General features: G+C 52.0%; 1 protein-coding gene across 1 annotated transcript; it reads right to left on the reverse strand.

The window, feature by feature from the left end:
* Nucleotides 1–891: 891 nt before the first annotated feature.
* TOR1A (torsin family 1 member A) lies at nt 892–11,048 on the reverse strand. The gene is made up of 5 exons (XM_079926818.1): nt 10,823–11,048; nt 9,924–10,189; nt 7,530–7,705; nt 7,302–7,429; nt 892–2,594 (listed from the first exon to the last, which is right to left on the reverse strand). The coding sequence occupies exons 1-5, from the start codon at nt 11,001–11,003 to the stop codon at nt 2,344–2,346; spliced, it is 1,002 nt and encodes a 333-aa protein (XP_079782944.1). The 5' UTR covers nt 11,004–11,048; the 3' UTR covers nt 892–2,343.
* Between the last annotated feature and the right edge of the window lie 379 nt (nt 11,049–11,427).

An 11,427-nucleotide genomic window follows, 5' to 3' on the forward strand; every position in this document is an offset into this window, starting at 1 on the left:
TTTCTAGAAAGCTGAGACCCTCTTCTCCATCACGTCACCCACTCCTATAATTTCCCAGTTGGAGGTGTTCATCCCGTGAGGCTGCCCTTCTCCGTCTGGGTCTCAGGCTAATGTCTCTTCTGCTTCACCCCATGCTGCCTCATCTCAAAGACTGAACTTTCCAAGGGGCGTCAGGGGACCCCTGTGTTCCCTACTTAGGGACTCCCAGGTGCTGGGGCTGCCATTTTCAGATGAATGGTTAGCCCTAATCCCGGGCCGTGACAACAGGCCAGCTTCAGGTCAACATCAAGCACCTTCCTACGTTCAGTGCTGCCTTAGGGGGCCTGGGCGGGTGGGTAGCCATGAGGCAGAGGGGTCCAACCCGTCTTCTGTGCCTGCTGATAACTGCCCCTGCAAGCACTGTGCAGACGCTCATATCCCACAGCAGCCCTCGTAGGCACATAGGTGTGTTGCACAAAACAAGGCGTGTTTACGTTCCGACACTGCTCTGTACTCCTGCCCGGCTTCTCAGCGGGAGGTATGTCTGTAGACTTGAATGAACTCCACAGGTGAGTGTCGGGAGCTCCAGGGCCCCCCTTGACGGAGTGTGACCCCATGGGCAGCTGAGCAAGGAGCCGGAGCTGCCAAGGTCCTCGGAGTCCGTGTCACACTCCCCTCCATTCCAGCCTGGGCTGCACAGTTAGGTCTAAATTCACAGCTTAGGGACTTCCGTGGTGGTGCAGTGGTTAAGACTCCACCTGCCAACGCAGGGGACACGGGTTTGAGCCCTGGTCCAGGAAGATCCCACATGCTGCGGAGCAACTAAGCCCATGCGCCACAGCTACTAAGCCTGTGCTCTAGAGCCTGCGAGCCACAACTACTGAACCTGCGTGCCACAACTACTGAAGCCCACACGCCTAGAGTCTGTGTTCCACAACAAGAAAAGCCACCGCAATGAGAAGCCCATGCACTGCAATGAAGACCCAATGCAGCCAAAAGTATAAAATAAAAAAAAAATTTTAATTAAAAACAAAAGCAAGTCACATGAATGTTTAAAAATAAATAAATGAATAAATAAATACATTTTATTTAAAAAGAATCTGCCTACCAACGCAGGGGACGCAGGCTCGAGCCCTGGTCCGGGAAGATCCCACATGTTGCAAAGCAACTAAGCCCGTGTGCCACAACTACTGAGCCTGCGAGCCACAACTTCTGAGCCCGAGTGCCACAACTACTGAAGCCCACATACCTAGAGCCCGTGCTTCACAACAAAGAGAACCCACAATGAGAAGCCTGCACACTGCAACGACGAGTAGCCCCCGCTCGCTGCAACTAGAGAAAGCCTGCACACAGCAACGAAGACCCAATGTGGCCAAAAAAAAAATTTTTTAAATTAAAAAAAAATGTATTCACAAATCATACACAATTTTATTGTAAAATGGTAGCTGTTTGTATTAATAAATAAAAACACTGTTCTCAGCATCCTGGGGGGCAGCTGAGCTTTCCTAGAGGTTTGGGGAGTTCTGATAAAACAATGAAAATTAGTAATCAGTGAGGAAGGTTTTAAGAAGATATGGCAAAACCTGGTACAGAGCGTGTGGCTCATTTAGGAATGGAAAGCAGAGAAGGGCCTTTGCAAAGCTGACTGACCGGCCAGTGACAAGCTGCAGATGCTTTTCTTTCGAGGAAATTCTGTTTCTAACAAATTGTTCACAACGTTACTAAGATCATTCCCACAGTTCACAATGCTCCTGTGATGAAAATTCTTGGGGAGGACATTTAGGTCTTGTCTGTGATGGGCCTGAGTGTGTCCCCTTACACACTTGTCCTTCTATAAACACTTACTGCCCTTGCGATGGTCATCCTGGGACAGATCGGCTCGCTGCTAGAGCCTCCGTCCCCAGTACAGTGACACCATCCTACAGAAGACAGGCTGAGGACTCAGGCTTTTTAGAAGTAAAGACATCACAGTGTATGTTGTAATGACAGGAACTTAAAAACACACACAAAGCCAACAACTTAAGAGTCTGAAAAGTTTCTTCATAATGTTAAAAACCATTTTAAATAAAAGTATCACATTTTCAGTAAAACTGATTCATCCCTCCTTGAAACAGAAACACCTGAAATTAAAACATGATTTTTACAAAACCATGAGGCCTGGCACAGGTGGGCTGGGGGCTGGCTGCTCCCGCTTCTGCAGGCTCTGGGGCTGTTTCCACCTGTCATGCGTCACCGACGGCCCGCAGGCCCTGCTCGATGAAAATAACGCCCAGGAAAACGCCTGTCCTGTCACACCGTAATAATTCATTTTACTCCTCTTCCGGGACCAGAGCGGGGATGCGGGAAGCGACATCTCTGGTGCCGTCAGTCATCGTAGTAATAATCTAACTTGGTGAACACAGTTTTGCAGCCTTTGTCAGAGAAAACTCTCTCCTCTTTGGGGAAAAATGTCATCTCCTCAGCCACTCTGCTTACAATGTCCTCGTCAACTTCGTAGCCTCGGGTCTGCATTTCGACCCGGATGCACATTTTTAGGTGTTTATATTCCAGGGGGAGGAAGGGAACAAAATAATCAATGAGGTTTCGGTCAATTAAGCTGCTGTGCCAGAAGCCACCTGGGGAAAAGAAAAAGGTGCTGTTCATCCACTGTCCACCCACCCGTCCACCTGTCCGCACACATCTGCTGGGTGTCAGCCATGAGGTGGAGCCCCGCACCTGCTCTCATGGGGCTCACGGCCTAACGAGCAGACTAGCCAGTGAGCTCACCCAGGGCAACCACGAGGGGTGATGCTCCTGTGAGAGCCAAGGGCAGGGTGACGCTGCAGTGGGCAGCCTCTGCCCACTGAGGCAGAGGGAGGAAGTGGGAGGCCTCTCGAGGTGTGACCGCTAAGATCTCAGGCGGGTACCCTTCCTATGCATTTATTAAAATTTTTAGATATGAAAAAAAAAAAGGATCTGAAGTGGGAAAGGGGCTCATGACCCACCCTGGAACAAGCAAGCAGGCAGGCTGAGTAGGAAAGGGAGCAGGTTCACAGAAAGTGAAAGGTGAGAAGAGTCCCCAGGGAAGGACCAGCACTCTGGAATCTTGGAAATTTGCGACTGGCTGGGGTTCCGGCAGCTGGGATTAGCAACAGGGTAGAGACCCACTGCGGCTGCCGGCATGTCCCAACCCTCCAGAGTGTTTGCGGGACCAAAAGCTAGAATCCTCAGTAATGTGTGAAGACAGCGCTCTGTTATGGCCACAGGGCTCGCACTTTCCCTGGATGAGGCCTGCCTCTGCCCAGTCTCAGGTCCTCTGAGATTCCCGGCCTCTTGACCCTCCCACTTCCCCTTCGGAGACGACGCAGCACCCATTGGACCACACTCAGCGTTTCTTCATGAGGACGGTTTCCCTTCCGCCTTGCCGCTTCACCTCTGTGCCTTAACCCTGGTCTGCCTCTGACACCAAGTCCATCCTGTATTTTTCCCCCACACCACCAAGCGGTTCTCTGAGCCCACCTGCTTTCAGCTCAATTCTGACACTCTCTACCTGGAGACTCCGTCAGATCCCACAGGTTAAGGACGCAGCCCCACAAGACCGTCCCCTCCTTCAGCCACCAACCAAAAGTTCGGGTTGTCACCTGTGCTTCTGAGGTTCCAATGACCCCCTCCTTGGGTTCAATTAATTTGCTAGAGCAGCTCACAGAAACTCAGAGAAACATTTTCTTACTAGATTACCGGTTGATTATAAAAGGATATAACTCAGAAACAGCCAGCTGGAAGAGATGCACAGGGCAAAGTATGTGGGAAGGGGAGTGACCCGTCCATGACCTCTGAGCGCATCACTCGCCCCAGCTCTCCACGTGCTCACCAACCTGGAAGCTCTCCAAACCCTGTCCTTTAGGGGTTTTATGGAAAATTCTTTACATAGGCACAGTTGATTAAATCACTGGCCATTGGCGACCGATTCAACCTTCAGCCCCTCTTCCCTCCTGGGAGGGCTACAAGGGCTGGAGACTGCAAGTTCCAACCCTCCAATCAAGGGCTGGTTCCCCTGGAAGCCACCCCCCACCCTGGTATTTTCCAAAAGTCACCTCATTAACACAAACTCTGATGTGGTTGAAAGGGGTTTGTTAGGAATAGCAAAGACACCATTATGGCTCTCATCACTTTGAAACTCCACGGGTGTTAGGAGCTCTGTGCCAGAAAACGCGGATGAAGACCAAATATACTTTTCTTACCATCAATCACATCTGGGGTTTATTCTTTTCTTGCCCAACGGTGCTTTGCACACAACTGGTGCTCAGTAAACATCTGACTGCCTGGAGGCGGTGGGGTCTGAGGCCGTGGGAAAGCCACACACGGAGCGCCAAGCAGCAGCGGAGCAGCGGCGAGCCGGACAGCCCTGGCCAGCTCGTTGCCGGCAGGCCTGCCCTGTGCCGGGTGCGCCGGAGGCCCGAGGCAGGGGAGGGAGCAGAGCCAGGCAGACGTGGACTGGCCACCCAGTAAACAGACGATCCCGGGTAGTGCCGGGGCCTGTGAGCACTGAGCTGGGGCCATCAGGCAAGGAGAGCAGAAAGCTAATTGGCCAGGGAGTCAGGACGACAAGGACCCGCCACACAGAGGCCCCGAAGGGTGCTCAGGTGGACCGAGTGACTTTACAAACCACCAACCGACCAGCGACCGACCACTCCGCAGTCTGCATCCTCAGCCTGAACCCCCGCCCCGGAACTGCACTGGAACGTCAGCCGCCTGCTCTGCATCTCTGCCTTCAGACGAGTCATCCCTCGCCGGACGCACCCCTCTTCATCTCCCACGCTCTCTGCAAACCTCCTCCTCCTGCAGGTCGTCCCCTAAATGGCAGTGCCACCCTGCCAAGTGCTCAGGCCAGATTCTCGATTCGTCTCTCTCATTCCCACACACGGTCCCTTAGGAAATCTTATTGTTTCCACCTTCAAAATACATCCCAGTCAGACCCTGTCCCACCTCCCCCACGGCTGCCACGCTGGGCTGAGCCGCCAGCATCTCCCCCCAGGTTGTTGCAGCCACTCCTCGCTGGCCTCCCCGTGCCTGCTGCCTTCAGTCCCGGCAGCCAGGTGGTCCTGTTAAAATTAGGTCCAATCAGGGAACTGTCTGCTCAAAACCCTCCAGGGGCTCTGTCTTCCAGTTAGAGCCAAGCCCAAGGCCCTCCTGTGGTTCCCCAGGCCTTCCACAATCTGCACCCCACCCCAAGCTCCACCTCTCATCTGACCTCCTGTCCCCTGCGTTCATCCTGGCCCAGGCACACTCCTGCCTCAGGGCTCTCACGTGTGCTGTTCCCTCCCATGGAATGCTTTTCCCTCCCGTGTCCACATGGCTCCCTCACTCCTCAGGTCAGCCCAGATGTCACCCTCACAGTAAGCCTTCCCTGACCACTGTATTTAAAACTGCAGGGACTTCCGTGGTGGCGCAGTGGTTAAGAATCTGCCTGTCAGTGCAGGGGACACAGGTTCGACCCCTGGTCTGGGAAGATCCCACACGCCACGGAGCCACTAAGCCCATGCACTACAACTACTGAGCCTGCGCTCTAGAGCCCGCGAGCCACAACCACTGAAGCCCACGTGCCACAACTACTGAAGCCCACGCGCCACAACTTACTGAAGCCCACGCGCCTAGAGCCCATGCTCTGCAACAAGAGAAGCCACCGCAGTGAGAAGCCCGTGCACCACAACGAAGAGTAGCCCCCGCTCACCGCAACTAGAGAAAGCCTGTGCATAGCAACGAAGACCCAACACAGCCAAAGATTAATTAATTAATTAATTTTAAAAATTTAAAAGTAAATAAAACTGCAGCTCACCCCCGTCCCACACCCCCCAACCCCTATTTATTGGTCTACTTTTTCCCTATTGTGGGAAAAGGGGAAGATAAATCTCTACCTCTACGTAGACGTGGGTCCCAGCATCTGACACGCTTCCTTACTTGTTATCATTAGGATAGAGAGTGAGGATTTCTGTTTTGGCTCACTGCTGTGTCCCCAGTTCTTGGACCAGTGCCTGACACCTAGTAGGTGCTCAACAAATACGTTGAGTGAACGAATGAAAGAGTTCAGCCACCTGCCTAAGGCCGGAGTCAGGACGTGGCTGAGCCAGGCCTGCCCAGATCCGAAGCTCATCCTCTGGAACCCTCTGGAACCTGCAGAGTGGGTTCTAGGCCAGAACCACTTGCTGTGGTATTCCGGGGCTGGGACTTCTACTGTATGTGTTCACACTTCTGGCATGCCAAGAATCTACTCAACATACTACAAAATATTTTGTCTTTCACCGTTAACATTCCACTTGCATGAATTGACATAAAATACCCCATTACTGTTCACGTAACTCGGAAGTGCTATGAATTTCTCGGCATGTCTGTTTCAGAGGAGACCTTCTGATTTACAGTTTCAGGAACGAACCTGAGCAAATGGTAGCAATCAACCCACAGGGCTCACGGATCGGACCCAGTGAGTGAGTCTCCAACATGCTGTCTTTCCACATCCAAGGGTTCAAGGCCAAAAGTGAATGTGTCAGGTCACTGGCAAAGCAATGAGCTTGGTAGTAAAACTCACGCTCTGGAATAGAGACACCTAATAGGCTGTGTGTCCTTGGGCAAGGGGCTCCCTCTCTCTGAGCCTCAGTTTCCTCATCTATAAAATGAGGACAATAATGGTTTCTACCCCAGGAGGGTATTATGGAGATTAAAGGAAACATGCAGGTAGAGAGTTTCACACAGTGCCCAGTACAGAACAGGGGCCCAACCACTGCTTGGCTGTCACTCTCGGGCACAGACCCTCAGGGTTCTAGGTTGATGTGCAGAAAGAAAGGGACCTAACGGGCCCATCTCCTCCATCAGAGGCTCCCCAGCAGCCTTCCTTGTTCCACCACCCGCTTTTACAAGGGCAAATGATTTGGCTGAAAAAACCAGGAAACGAATTTTCAAGATCTTGATGATCAACAATGTCCCTATTTCTTTAAAACAGCATCTCCCAAACTTGTGTATGTGTAAAAGTCACCTGGAGTTTGTTAACACAGATTCCCTCAGGAATTTGGACTCAGTAGGCCTGGGGAAGGGACTGAGAATTGGTATTTCTAACCAGCCCCCAGGTGATGGTGAGGTCGTCAATTTAAAACTTAGGGGCGCGGGATCATGAAGCAGGGGGATGTTGTGCTGGGAATGGATGGCCTCGCTTACTGTTGTTTTTTTTTTTTTTGGCCGCACTGCACTGCATGTGGGGTCTTGGTTCCCCAACCAGGGATCGAACCCACGGCCTCTGCATTGGAAGTATGGAGTCTTAACCACTGGACCCCCAGGGAAGTCCCCCCACTTACTGTTCTTGTTATTGAAGGCCGACACAGACAAGGCATGCTCCATATCTCTGAGCTTGATCTCTTCCCTCTGCTTTCCACTTCTCCAGAAATCTAAAGCCACGTCTGTGATCCTTTCTGCTCCAGCATTGCTGCAAAAGAATTCTAGTGAATAAGAACTGGTGTTTTTCCCCCGAAGCCCCCAGGCTGGGGCTCAGAGCTCTTCAAACCATGTCCCAGCCCCGACTTTACCTGAGAAATATGAAGATGGCTTTCTGATAGGAGACCCCATCCAAGTTGTCATAATAGTCTAGGTAAGGCTTGATGGCATCTATGAGGCCAGCATGCATCTTGTCCATCTCATCAAATATGAAGACGGACCTCGCACAGGCACTCACGTTGCCGCGAATCCACGACTGTAACTGATCCTGAGTGACAAGGGGGAAGAGCCAATACAGATGCTCAGAAGTGCGAGTGACACCACCAAAGTGAGCATTATTAACGCTACAAATGCCTCTACGAAGGCTGCATTTACGGACTGCTTCCTGTGTGCTCCCCACTGTGCTAAGAACTTTATAGAAGCTCTTTTGTTTCTCACCACAACGCCACACGGTGGGTCTTATCATACCCATTGTACAGATGAGGAAACTGAAGCACAGAGAGCATAGTCAACTGAGATTACAACATTTGCCCAAGATTACAAAATTAGTATGAGACAGAGCTAAGATCTGAATCCCACCCTGCCTGATTCCAAGGCCCCACACTCTGATTGTAATTCTTGTCCTGCAACATGTCACGTCAATGCTGTGTCACTGAGTTGCTGGGCCTTTGTCGTCAAAATGGCAATGTTAATCCGTATCCTGTGTACACCAGCCTTCTTGGAAGAAGGCAGAGACCAAGTAACCTCTTTTCTCATTCAGTTCTTAGATCAGCCTGGAGAAGGGGCTCTAACTTTCCAATGGGGGAAGTGAGGAGAACTCCAGAGCACACACACTTGGGGATGACTATGGTGAGGCAACACTCTTGAGTTTCTGGAACAATGCCTGGAGGTTGCTGAAATAAATTTGCTTAAGTGGAACACTCCCTAAGAACATATTTAGGTACTTCTTATATTAAACAATCAAGATAAGAAGGAGAAAGGACTCTTTACATCAGAAATTTGAACTATGGTTCTATACAGTTCTTTCCCAGATGTAAGGAGAAAGAATTAGCTATCTGTTTCTGAGGAAAAATCTGTAAGTTACAATGACTTGACTTCTTATGATTCGGCGTTTTGCTTGGCTACTCGGACCATGGTTACAATGTTCCATGGGTACATATTTAACTTAAGCAGTAACTCTGCTCTGTAGGTATGGACTAACCTCTATTTACAGAACGAGAACCTTAGGGGAGCTGAAGTGACTTGCCCGAGTCCACAAAGCGAACCACCTTTTTTTTTTTTCTTGCGGTACGCGGGCCTCTCACTGTTGTGGCCTCTCCCGTTGCGGAGCACAGGCTCTGGATGCGCAGGCTCAGCGGCCATGGCTCACGGGCCCAGCTGCTCCGCGGCATGTGGGATCCTCCCGGACCGGGGCACAAACCCACGTCCTCCGCATCAGCAGGCGGACTCCCAACCACTGCGCCACCAGGGAAGCCCCGCGAACCATCTTTTAAACAAGGATTCCTTCATGTCTGGCAGGCTCCAGCAACCAAGGTCTTCCCATTCTGCTTCTCCCACTTACAGACAACAACAGAGAACATGTATCGAGCACTCACTACAGGTAAGATGCTTTGCTAGGCACTGTTCATACAGTGTTTTATTGTGACCTTCCAAAACCCATCAGAGTAGTTGCTACTGTGTTCCCTATTCCACAGATGAGGAAACTGAGGTGTAGAGAGGTTAAGTAACTTGCTCAAAGTCACACAGCTATTAAACAGTGAAGACAGAATGCTAACTAGGATGCCTAACTCATCTCTATTTGCCTGGAACTTTCTCAGTTGTAGCACTGAAAGTCCCACATCCCAGAAACTCCTGGACAGTCGGTGACCCTGATGCTCTCCCAAGCCAAAGGGAAGAATGTGTTCGCACAAGTGAGGATTAAAAAAGGCAACAGTTAACATTGATTTGAACGCTTATGTGCCAGGCATCCCGTTACATACTTGACACACAGAGCTCAAGAAATCCTCACAACTGCCATTTGACAGACGAAGAACCTGAGTCTCAGGGAGGTCTTGTGACCTTCCCACAATTACACAGCTGTAAGGAGCCTTGGGGCTCAAATCCAGGCGTGCCTGTCAGCAAAGCCAGACTGTTAGACAGGGAGTTAAGCCGTAAAAGCAAGCTCAGGCCTCCCTGGAAACACTTCCTCTTTTCTAAAACATGTCAGATTTGACCATCTTTAAACTGGATTTGATTATGTCCATCTCTCAAATCCTATGACCCCACTTACTATCACACTGAGCCTGTTTTCAGAAACCACCATGAGCTTTGATGGTATAATTGCTTCCTGCATCTCCAACCCTCTGTAAGTTCCACACTTTTCAAAGGGGAACTGATGCATTTTCAGGGCTCACTCATTTCAACACGGAATTTCCAAATCCCGTTCCCCAGCAAAGAAACCCCAAACCCAGCATCACCCAGGAAGGATCCCGAAATCTGGCCCTTGCCTTATACAGGGTGATGTCGGAGATGTGAGGGAAGTGCAGTGTGGCCACAAACAGGTGGACGTAGTCACTGTTCAGACCACCCTCGTAAATATTCTCTGCGATGATCTTGCTGACAAAATTTTTGCCGGTGCCCGTCCACCCGTGTAGGGAGAGGGTTAGAGGTTTCTTGGGCTTCGGGTTGCTTATGAAGCCAGACACAGCATTTAAGATGACTTTCTTTGCAAGATGCTGTCCAAAGAGCTTGCTGTCCAGATCCTTCTGCAGCGCTGGGAAAAACAAAGCCAGTCAGGCGGGAAGGAGGGGGACACACGTGGCAAAATGCAGCCCAGTTTACAGGCCCATGTGAACGCCAGCAAAGCCCGCTAAGCTCTTCAAGCGTCTAGTGAGACGCGGATGTACGTAAGCACTTGGCTCAGGTGACCGGCGGGTCCAGCAGGCCCTCTGTCTGCTAGTCCTGCCCGTTCCCGAGCCCTCCTTCCCGAAGAGACCCTTGGCTCCAGTGCCTCCGCCACCAGCGTGAGCCCCTCATCCCCGCTCGGTCCCTCCCACCCCACGCCCGGCAGGAAAAGGGCGGCGGTTCGGCCCCCACTGCTCCGCGCCGGAAGAGTCCCCACCAGCCTTCCCGTCTCCGGCGAGGAAGGAGTAAAAACTCTCCGGAGTTAGTTTCCAATCGTCCACACTCCCAGTTTCTGAGCGAAGGTGCCCAAACAGCAGCTGGCCTCCGCAGCTCTCCGACCAAAGTCCGGTCTGCCTGTGGCCGTGGCCCAGGAGCCAGGCCCCATCCCGCACTCCGGTTCCGGGTCCAGCCCCCGCCGGCCTCAGCGCTGCCCGGGCTTCCGGGCCTCCTGGACCCCAGCCTCTGACCCCCGCCCCAGCCCCCAGCCCCTTCCCCATCCTACCGTCCCGGCTGAGGCTCTGCTTCTGGCTGCAGCACTCGGCGAACAGGCAGTAGAGGCGCGGGTAGGAGATGTAGCCGGTGAGGACGCCGGCCAGGGCCAGTCCCAGGCTGATGGGCTCCACCGCCCGCACCGCCAACGGCGCCAGCAGCACCAGGCCCAGTGCGGCCCGGCCCAGCTTCATGCCCGGACCCGCGCCGTCCCGCGCGTTCTCACGCCTACCGCAGACCGGCGCTACCGCCAGACTGCACTTCCGGTCCCTCCCGCCGGGGTCGCTATCTTTGCAGCGGGCGGACCTCCTCCGACGCCGGCGGCCGCCATCTTTGTGAGGGGCACGGCCCTTGCCTGCTTTGGGCGCTGGGGCCGCTGGAGGGGCCAATTTTGTTTTTAATAAAACGTTTTTGGGAACAGTTTTACATTGATAGAAAAGTTGACAGGACAGTACAGGGAGGTTCCATATTACCACACCTCCGCCCGCACAGTTTCCCCTATTATTAACATCTTACATTAGTATGTTACATTTGTTAAAATTAATGAACTTATATTGCTAGATTGTAACAAACTAAAGTTTCTTCGTATTTCCTTAGGTTTTACCTAACGTCCTATTT

This window comes from Stenella coeruleoalba, assembly GCF_951394435.1.
Source record: "Stenella coeruleoalba genome assembly, chromosome: 7".
In the NCBI taxonomy this organism is placed as follows: domain Eukaryota; kingdom Metazoa; phylum Chordata; class Mammalia; order Artiodactyla; family Delphinidae; genus Stenella; species Stenella coeruleoalba.